The sequence below is a fragment of the Corvus brachyrhynchos genome, unplaced genomic scaffold (genome assembly GCF_000691975.1).
Source record: "Corvus brachyrhynchos isolate BGI_N302 unplaced genomic scaffold, ASM69197v1 scaffold83, whole genome shotgun sequence".
Taxonomy (NCBI): domain Eukaryota; kingdom Metazoa; phylum Chordata; class Aves; order Passeriformes; family Corvidae; genus Corvus; species Corvus brachyrhynchos.
In genome coordinates this window covers 4,766,787-4,777,910 of record NW_008238464.1, presented here as the reverse complement: position 1 = coordinate 4,777,910, position 11,124 = coordinate 4,766,787, and the positions used below count along the sequence as shown (strand labels likewise).

Sequence of the window (11,124 nt, the reverse complement as noted above, 5' to 3'; positions counted from 1 at the left end):
AGTCTTTTCAATTACATTTTGGCTTGCTGATTTGCTCTCAACCATCAGTACTTCCAAACTTGATAAAAGAGAAATGCAGAACCTGCCTCAGAGCAGTCTGCGCTGTGAGAGCAGGCAGCTGCTTACCTGTTTAACCAAGTACAGGAGGCGCCCGTAGCAGTACATCATGACCATTACAGGGACAACCAAGCAGAAGATGAAGAGGCAGATGATGTAGGATGTGGACTCAGCTGACTCTGAGGACCAGCGTACCGAACAGCTTGTCCCTGCACCTTCTATCCCATAACTGCTCCAGCCGAGCAGAGGTGGCACGGTCCAGAGCAGGGAATAAATCCAAGAGCCACCGACCGCCAGCAGAGCCTTGCGGTAATCATCGCTGCGCTTGTGGCACAGGGTGAGAGTGCTGTAGCGCTCGTAGGACAGCACAGCCAGGGAGACCAGGGACACAATGCCTGCAATGAACCAAGCAATAGAAATGCTTACTTCCATTATTTTGCATGTATCCATTCCAAATCCCAAGAAAGCAGATGATTTTTTTGGTTATTATATATTTGAAGCAACAGTGAAAACATTTCCATTATTCTCTGTGTGTTAATCCTCACTGGTCCTGGTTGCTCTGTCCATCATGTCAAATTTTGTTTAACTCAGATTTATCTTACATTGGAAGATTTTTATATTTGAGAGATATTCATCTTCTAGTCAGGTTTTCAGCTTTATCTGTTTTAGTATTACTAAGAGGAAATCAATTTTCTATCTGAGGTGATAAAATGGTGAAATATTCCCTTGATAAGAACTATTTGATTTTTAACATCCATGAGCATTTTCAAATAGTGCATTGACTTTTACATAAAAAAGAAAGAAAAAACCAAAACTATATATTCAAAATTGGGAGCCCCAAAGTGAAAGAAACTTTTGCTTCTCTTGCTCTGCCCCATCAGCTAGACGAACCTTCAGTTCTGACCACTCATACATGGAAAAAGCAAACAAAAGTTGTAATTTATGGAATCCCAGACCACAAAAGTTCAGGAAAAAATGCCATTATTTTTGGATTTGGCACAGTAAGACTTCAAGGTTTGAACTTTTTAATAGCACTAAAAAAATGTCCACATTATGACTGGGATATGGCAGATTGCAACTTCATTTACATATATATTACATAATCAAGTTTAAAAGTGATTTAGGTTAATATTGAGCCCTATGTGTCATAAACCTGTTACGTCTTCCAGAGGAAGGCTTTAAAATTTGGGTTGTAGGATATTTCCATTCTCTTTTTCAAGGTTTGGGACCCAAGCCCCTCTACAAAACCTTATGGTTTTCCATGGCAGGTTCTTAGTCACGACTCAATGGAGTGTGTTTTGTTTTTTCCTAGGGTTTCGTTCTCTTTGCAGCCTCCTTACAATTCTTGCTGACACAACACTGGATACCACTTCAAGGATTTATGACAGAAGGAACTTGTTTGAAGATCTTTAAAACCATATTTTCCAATATTTTCAAGTCCCCTCTCTTTTGCTCTGTAGGATGAAAAACCTGAATAGATCAATGTCAGTCCAGCTCTCTCCACAAGTTTTTTCTTCATCTTTGCTATTAGCAACAGCCAACTACACAGTAGCACTGAGATACATAGCCTGCCAAAATTCTCTGATTTTGAGTGGTACCTACTCCCAGCAAATGGCTTAAAAGAAAAGGTGTTCTTCAGAGGAATCCATAGATGTAATCCATTTTCTGCATTTAACTGTCAGCTTCTCCTGTAGTTCCTTCCCAGGCATGGAATAGAGGTGAGTCAGAGACTTCCCTTGGGAATAACACTACTCTATCCTGTACCTGGGCAAAACACCCTACACACAGACCCACACAGGGCACAGTGAGATATTCTCCCCAGGCACAGCATTTTGCTCCACTTTTCATTACAATTCAGTGACTCATTTCTGAGTTAACTGAATGCAGGCACAGATATTTCTGTCATCCTGACAACAATTTGCAGTTACTTTGTGCAGAGCTGGGCACGGCAAAGGACCCAGGGGAAATGCGAGCACTGCTTGCTGCAATAGGATGCCTTCTTTCACCGTGGAAAAGAAAGCAAAAGGGTGTGAGGAGAAGGCAACTTTTGAAGAAGAAAACACCTTTCTTGTTACAAGAGTCTACTAAATTATTTTCTGTACATTACTGGGAAGTCAGTCCTAAAGAGTAGATACATTTACAGCTGTAATAGCTCCACTAAATTCAGCTGACTTATAAACTTGCTTTAAGGCTAGGCTGTTTTGGAGAGAGGGGAGACTTTCTGATCATCCCTCACCTAATCTGATTTCCTACTTAACACCACTCTTGAAAGCCCTTGGACTCAAGAGAAAATAATCTACTGCTCTGTACTTGCTCCCAGCCCACACTTAATTACCTTCACTTTCTTAGCATTGCTGCTTTCCATGTTTTTATCTACTTGACTAAAGAGCTTCTCTCTATCAAAAACATTTAGCTCATGTAGGTACCTAAGGCAAAAATCCAGATTTTGCATTTGAAACTTAGGCCTCTGTCAGTTGTTATAGATTTATTTTTGTACTTTAGATTAAACAATCATGGACGAATTGAAAACTGTCTTGGGAATAAGAAATCTCTCCCTTGCCAGCTGGGTTGTCTACAGCAAGGATCTACTGTTCTTGCTCTACCTCTGACGGCAATTGAGACTGCATTTTCCCTACTTTAATGAGGTGACAAGTGAGCTGTACTTTTGCTGAGGATATCCTACATTTCTGTGTGTGTGGTGCTGCCTAGAAAAACCAGATAGGATGTTCAGATTTCCCTAGCTCAGGACCTTGCTTCCTGGATTGCTGCTTTCACCACTGGGCTCTCAGGTCCAGCCTGGCTGACAGCTTTGCCTGCTCATCCCTGTGGTTGTGCTACTGCCCAGCAGCTTCTTCTGGGGTGTACTGTCATGATTTATGGCACACATTTACACTTCCTCTTATCTTCACCTATTGCCTAATACAAGGAAGATGCTTAGCTTTTCTGACGCTGGTATTTATGATGGATGGCTTTGTGGAGTGGATCTGAAGACAACTGACCCTGAATGCAGGATTACTTGTTTTGAGATGCAGAAAAGGTTTATCTTACACTGGCATAGAATTAATGTTCAGATATTAAATTAGGATCATGGTGATGTCAGTCAAGAATAAATCAAATATTAGCAATCAGACAAAATCACAAAAGTTACCCTTAAATAATGGAAAATAATTTTCTTCTCTATACAGAAGATAATTTGTGATTCTTAATTGCACATCTTGGCAGGAGCCAATTCATCTTCACTCACCTTTTTATTGAGTTCCACTGACATGACACAAACTGCACTTTTCTCTGGAGGACAAGAATTGTAATTTATGGAATCCCAGACCACAAAAGTTCAGGAAAAAATGCCATTATTTTTGGGTTTGGCACAGCAAGACTTCAAGGTTTGAAATTTTTAACAGCACTAAAATTAATACCACTACACATTGACTTCTAATAATTTCAAGATAAGGTAAAATGAGGAATACATTGAAGAGGTAGCTCATAAGAGATAGAAGAATTCAACATTTTTCATGTGGTTTAAACTTAGTAAGCCCAGCTAACTTTTCAGAAAAATTACAATTACTTTGAAAGAATACAACTGTTGCTTTGAAAGACGAAAATATAAATTGAAAGCCAAAATCAAAATACAAATTTAACAAGTAGCTTTTTCCAGCAGTGAGATATGTTTGGTTGAATTGGCTGCGAGTAATTAAAACACCTATTACCCAGGTGAGGAAGAACAGAGGTCGCTGCAACCCTGTCTCAGTCTGCTTTATGTGACCCGGGGCAGTGCACACAAAGTCACAAGATGGGCCCTGACTCTCTATGCCCCAACACTGCAGCTCCATCCAGCCTTACGGATGGAGGGCCTTTCACCTTAACACAGAAGCCAAGACTGGTCAAAACCACATCAAGAATAACCTTGTTGCAATGTTCTGGCAGAGAAGCTCCAATGACCCTGATTGCTAAGAATATCTACAGCTTTTTAATTAAAAAGAAAACAAACAACCAAACAATTGTTTTTAATCTCACTCTTTTATTAGTTCAGTAGCTGAATGCTAGAAACACACCAGTAACCTTTCATCAATTATAACAGATACTAATTTGTTGGAGTGAAGCAATGTACTTTCATAAAAAAGGCAAAACCAGGTTTTGTGTTCAGCCAGTTTGACACTGGCTGGAAATAAAATATGGGGATCAGGTGTACATGAGCTGTCAGCTTGCAGTGAATGAGCTGCCAGCAATAAACTGACGATCGCCTTGTCCTTTACATGCTTTTCTATAGCACCTGGCGTGATCCTCCCCATAATTTTTCCAGGCACTGATTTTAGACTAACAGGCTCACAGTTTCCTCAGCCTCCCTTTCGCCCTTCTTGTAAGCTGTTTTGGCTGAAGCAGAATAAATCTTCTCAGTTTTCATTATGCCTCCCAGCTTTGCATATGGAGTTTTCTTAATGCCACGTGCATTTAATTGTTGTGACCTTTGTCAGAAATCCTGCAGTTACCTGGTATTCTATTTCATGCCCTATCTGTTGCAGTCAGAGGAATTAGTGAGAATCTCAGCTTAAAAAAAAAAAAGCAATTAAATACTTTAGAACTGTCTCTGAAGAAAAGACTTGAGCACAATCTCCATGGCCTTAATAACGAGAAAACAAATTTAAAAAATTAATGTAGGCTATAAAAAGAAGAAAATAATTATAATTCGTTATGCCAATATTTCATTCTTATTGTGTAGTAACATTTACGACTGTGTAGACTGAGTATATTAATTTCAAATGAGTAATTTTTTCTAAAATTGCAACAAAATTAGGTTCACGAAGTGCAAATCTAAATGGAATTTGCTTACAACAAATATTTCGAGCCTCAAGCTGTACCTAGACAAATAACTCCACAGGAGTCAATCACAGTGAGAGATGTAATTTGCTCCCCCAGCATTTCATGCATATGAGATTCTCACTGAACAGTACTGAAAAATGTCAAAAACTCCACTGCAGATTGCATTACAGGAATAGATAATTATTCAAAAGTTAACCATGGAAATAAGTGACTTTGAGACTAGCTGGGTGTGGACCATAGGCCTTTCTACATGGCAATTAGTTGCAGCGAGTAGGGTGCAAGAAATTAAATTTCAAGTCATAAACCAGGACAGACATCTATTTATAGGGCTATCATCTGAGACATTATCTATTATTTACTTTTATTTAAGGATCTGTACATTTCTCTCTGGCAGCACAGCACAGAGTACGCTGTGAAAGGCACAGCAAATCATTACACTTTGTTCCCATGAGTCCCAGCTAAAAGCGTTACCTTTTCTTATTAGTTTTTGCTGGTTTATGCTGCTCACTGATGTAGTAATTGGAGAGGGGATGCAGCTCATCCATGGTCTGGAGGCTAGGAAAAGCTGAGAATCCCATGCATTCAGCCTACACTGGGTCAAAGTTTTGACTACTAACTTAGGTATATTTGCTCTCTTAAATGTCCTGAAAGTCATTACACTAGAGCACGGTTAGAGTCCTGAGGCATCCTGGAGAGGCCCTGGTTGCATGCTGTAAGGGAATCCTGCACTATGTGCCAGTCATCAAGGACCAGGGGCAATGAAAAGAAGACACAAGTAACCTTAGGCAGACTGAACGTGGAGGGATGCAATAGCACCTTCTTCAACAAGAAATTAATGGAGAAAAACTAAATCCAAGGGTTTGCAAAAACCCAAGATAGGTTTGCCACACTCAACCTCTGTGAAGGTTGATTTTACCCACTCACAGGCATTGTCTCATAGTTTTCATTCACTCACACTCTCACACCCACAGACCCACAAGGTCTGTGCTTAAGAGGTCTGTTCAGAATTTCTTCTGCTCAACAGAGAGAACAAGAGACTCCAGCTACCAGTTCATAAAACCCCCTGCTTACAGGTACCTCCCTGGCAACAAACTGGGTTTTGGATAGAGCCTTTATATGCTTCAGAAGTCCAGTGTCATGAAATCCTCCATTGCTTACAAATGCCCGTACTAACATTGTATGTCTGAGGCAAGACTGCTGCTCCCTGTTGGCATTTCCTCCTCTGGAAAGCACGTCTGCCTGGAAGGTGCTCACCTGCACCAGCACCATTTCTTTCACGGTGAGCTACCGTGGAAACAAATGGCAGCTGTATCATGCTGTACCCTTGAGGACCTGCTCCTCTCAGTGGGTGCAGGATCCTCCACCCATGGGTTGTCACACTGTTACTATCAGCACCTAGTCCTTCAGGTTTGGGCCAGTCGGTGTGTTTTACTGCTAGAAACAGCATTCTTTGTTACCTGCACAAGCTGTTCTCACTCTTCTGCTGCGCTGTCTTCAGGCATTTACAGACCTTTCCTTCCCTGCATCATCTGCACCAACCTCAGTAACTCCCCAGCAAGTCCATACATGTCCCAGTACCACTGCAACCCATGTCCAGCCCAAACTCAGCTACTGAGATGGAGACAGGACAAAATGCAGCTGAGCCTGGTGCAAGGCGTGGAACCAGAGTGTGCCTGGCTGTTCTGTGGCTGAGCCCCATGGCAGGGTGGTGCAAGCTGAGCAACCCTGGGGGTGCAGACCATCTACCAGCCATGTACAAAATGCAGAGGGGAAATCGAGGGAATAGTAAGCGTTACTAAGTTCCCACATGGTACCTGCAGCACCCTCTAATTACTCCAGAGGGGTCTGCCAGTGGCAGAGGTTAACCAACAGCAACTCCGGCCATTGCCACTTGAATGTGTTGATGAATGAAGAGAAAATAGTGATGTCATGCATGACAAGACTCCATTCCTGTATGTGTGTGCATGTAGTACCCATTCTTGTGGGACAGCTTTCACATAATATCCTGGTGTGGTAATTTAACACCAGCCAGAAATGAAACTCCAAATAAGCCACTCCTCTTCCTCCCACCCTTCTGGCAAGAGAGGGACAAAGAGACTATGGCTCGAGATAATAATTTATTGAAAGCAAACAGCAATGAAATAATAAAAGCACAGTAATAGCAGCAATATTAATAACAAAAGTATACGAAAAGAGAAGGTGCTTTACACACAAGAAGTTGCTCATCACCTCAGCTTAGTTCTGTGTGGCCACTAAGACAAAGCCAGGATGGTGGCTGTTCCCATGCTCAGTGCCAGAGATGGTTCCTCCAGACAAAGAAAAGATGGTGGACGCTTCCTGCACTCAGCACTCGTGTTCCCAAGCCTGATACAATGAAAACCATGATGGACAAATCTCCCAAAAGCTGGATAGTATGTGCTGTGATGCCTGGTTTTTTTTTTTTTTTTTTCAGATTGCTGTGCTCTACTGGTTAAATTCCATGTAGCATGGCCACCTAGAACTGTTCCACCCTGCTCCACCTGGCTCCATTCAGCACCTTTAGGCTCAGCTTGGCTAGGACCAGGCTCCCCTCTGCCCTTCTGTTCCCTGCAGGTGCTTCCTGCACAGGTGCTACCTTTCAGCACAATGTCTTGGAGCCAAGGCTGCCACTTTTTCAGAACGACAACTCCAGGATGTGTCTTGGAGGAAGTGGAAAGGGGACAGGCAGTGACAACAGAGGACAAGGTCCACAGGGCTGATCCCAGCAATGCCCCCCAGTGAAAAGTGAAACAAAATGACACACTTCCAGGGGCACGCTCATCTTTTCTTCCCCCCGAAACCACGCCTGCAGTGATGATGTGCGTGGTATGGAACAGCAACCTGGCCACATCCACATGGTGCTGAGCTCCACTCCCTCTCTACAGCCAGGACACCTGGGAAGGACATCATGCAGCTGGAAGTGCAAGAGGAGTGTGAACAAGCAGCTGGCAGGCTGGGACCTGCCTGAAGTTGTGCCTTTCCTTTTGAAGTCAGGCCACTGTGCAGTGGCGAGCAGTGAACTCAGAGAGGCAGCGAGCAAAGAAGAGCACAGTGCTGGAAGGACATCAGCAGGGATGGAAGAGGCATGCTCTGGTCTCCACTTACTGCTCTGCTGGTAAATACCTAACATGAGCAACAGGTAGGTCTCTCAGAAAAGTTATGTGTCCTAACACAGCTATGTTCCCTTCTTTCTAGTCCCTCAGTTTCCAGCTGCTAAATCTGCTCTTCCATTAGCTGGAAAATATGCTAAAAAGCTCTGTGGCACTGTAAGATGGAGATAAAATGGAGATGCACCCCAAGTTGGGAATATTGGGGAACCCTATGCTGAGGTATTCTTCTGCTGTTTCTTCTGGATGACACCTTTCATCATACTTGCCCAAGGACTTAAATTTAAACACAGAAGAACAGCAGTAAGAAACAGCTCTCTTCAAATGAAGTCTCTTAATACCTCAAATTTAAAGTTTTGAGTTTAATTCCAAGTTGTGCTACTGAATGATGTTACATAAATATGTTATTGAATTATACAAAACTAGTTTGATCAGTGACTCAGTGCTGTTTTCAAGGGAATAACTTTCCTGAATAAAAAAGAGAATCTTTCTGTTAGTTGTCTACAGAAATAAAACATTCCACACATGAAAATGAAACATAAACAATTTAAGCAACTTAAAAGTCATGACCTTTCCAACATATTTGTACTTCTGTATCTTTCTGAAAACATATCTTAGTATCATCTGCCAGGGACTATGAATGAAATACAATTTGTAGGTCTAGTATTCACAAGAGAGGTTTAGAAGAAGCAAGAGGTTAAAAAAAGGGAAACAATTTCTTTTTCTAATGGTTGCTTATTCTTCAGGAGCAATTTTGTTGCTCTGGGCCAAAGTGTCTTACCTAATAACTGCCACAGCATCAAAGACTTCATGAGAGCAATGCATTCTATCATCACCTTTGTTTCCTTTTTTTATGCACCAGTTAATGTTAATACTGATAAGTAAAATTATTGGGCTCTGCTTCCATTAAAATCAATACATTTCTTCCACAAAAATACAGTGATAATCACTATAGTAATTGCTGCCATCAGAGATTTCTTTGCGGTGAGGAAGTAAGAGTGTTATAATGATAGAAACTTTCAAAAGCTGACTCACTGATCTGTTGACCTGGTTTTCTCATAGCATATGCACTTGAGTAAAATATGAAAAACTATTAAGTCACACTATCACAGAGGAAAAAATAACAAAACTTGTTAATTGTTTAAATAAAAATTAGAATTCCATTTTGCCTTCTAGCTCTGAGTCTCATAACACATATTTCATTGCTACAGCCAAGATAGGGAAAAACCTATGTCATATACAGTCTCCAGTGAGGTTCTGCAGGTTACATCTCTTTTTTCATGATACTGGAATTGCCAAAAAGTGGCAGTGAAAATGTTGATAGCCCTGTGAAATCTGGGATAGGCAACCTGGAATAAAAGAAATTCAGTTAAATTGATAAAACACAGTTAAGTTAGATAGCAACTTCCATAGCCAGTAGGGCTAGTGGGAAGGTAGCATAAAATGAGCAAATCTGAGAGAGAAACATGTGAGAGATTGTGCATATGAGATTTCACAAAAAATTATAATCAAAGGGTTCAGTTTTTGTTGGTGGGGTTGGGGTTTTGGTGTTTGGAGTTTTTTTCATTTTTTGAGATGAGAATTACAAATTAATATTCAGAAGGGATTCAAACAGGTCTGGAGATTGGCAAACATATATGGCTACTGTTCCGTCTTCACTAATACCCAGAATTTTGTCCACTTCTTCCTTTTCTGTCCCAAACAAAAAAAGGAGATACATATTTTATGAGCCCACATCCACCTGCCAGCAGATTTTGGCAGAAGACCCCAAACGTTTCCAGAGTTAAAAAGAAAGCCTGCTGACCCTAGAACACATTTCACAGTTAAGATGAATAGACTCCAAGTGAGGACTGGTCTTGGCGGACAACCAACCAGTACTAGCCTGGCTTTCCTGAATAAACAAATCACAGCAGAACATTTTATGATTTAGCAAAACCACAGTGTGACTATAACAACTCCTGATAAGTTCAGGGCTAATATAAAGGATATGAACTGCAGAGGAGTGCGTGGATGCCTCAAAAACTGACAGAAATGGATGAGAATGAGATGTGCTTCCAAAATACTACTGGCTTTATTTGGATATGCCTATTAAATATTTGTATGATAAACACAGAATAAATGGTCAAAATCATCAAATATTCTTTCATTTGGTGACTCTTATTCTAGCTGCTCCCACATATTAGTGATCAGAGCAGAATTTACTTTTGATTTTTAAGACATTAAAAACATTTCTACTTATTTGAAATTGAGAAAAAATTTCCTACACTCATTTGCTGAACATTAGCAGTTACAACCACTTTCCAAATACAGGCTACCTCAGATATCAACCGCTAGCTTTGAATAGAAATAAATGCACCAGTTGCCATTTATCTAATGCCTGTTCTCTTTTGCTAAGATGACTTGGAATCATGAGCCCATTAGAACAGGCAATCATTCCTTTCTCCAAAGAATTATCTTCCTGCTTCTAATTCTAATGGAAGTCACAGTTGAACTTTGCACTTTGAAAGAAATCACTGAGAAATCACTGCTGGATCCAACCCTGCTGTGACAAATCTGACCACAAACATTACTGGTCCTGCTCAGTAAATCTTCCTTGCTCTTTTCTCAATGGTCATTTCTGTGTTCCATCCTTTGTACAACATACCCTTTCCTTTGTGTTTGGTGGTATCTTCAATACAGACAGCATGTATTACTTTGAATAGGAAAGAAATCTCTTGGGTTTTTCCTCTTTTTTCCTCCTCCTTTGCTGAATTTTTAAATGTGTTTATTTTGTGCTTTAAAGGAGATCTTAATTCCTGGCTGTATCTGGTGACTTAACATGCATCACTGGGTACTACTTTGTTTTTCTGCGATGTTATTAATATGCCTATCCATCCAAACAACAATCTCCCAGTGGCATAAATAGAGCAAAGAATTCCCTTTTGCATCTCAACGATACCAACACAGTCCAAAAATATCCCCGAACATTCTCTTCTGTCTCACTTTATGTATGTTATGCCGGAGCCCTCTGCATTCTGGAAAGCAGGCTGGCCCTGGCAAATTCACCTTCCTGACTGGGCTGCCTCTGTATCAGTGTATTTACTCTGCCGCCGTAGGGAATTGGAATAAGAAATGTCAGCACTAG

The 11,124-nt window shown here is 40.9% G+C and overlaps 1 protein-coding gene across 3 annotated transcripts in view; it reads right to left on the bottom strand.

Annotated features, from left to right (window-relative positions):
- LOC103617607 (opsin-3) overlaps positions 1 to 11,124 on the bottom strand; it is an 87,487-nt gene that overhangs the window by 58,487 nt on the left and 17,876 nt on the right. For all 3 annotated transcript variants that reach the window (XM_017737082.1, XM_017737084.1, XM_017737083.1), the window contains exon 3: positions 127 to 452. In XM_017737082.1, coding sequence (XP_017592571.1) covers positions 127 to 452 — 326 coding nt within the window. The remainder of the gene's footprint in view (positions 1 to 126; positions 453 to 11,124) is intronic.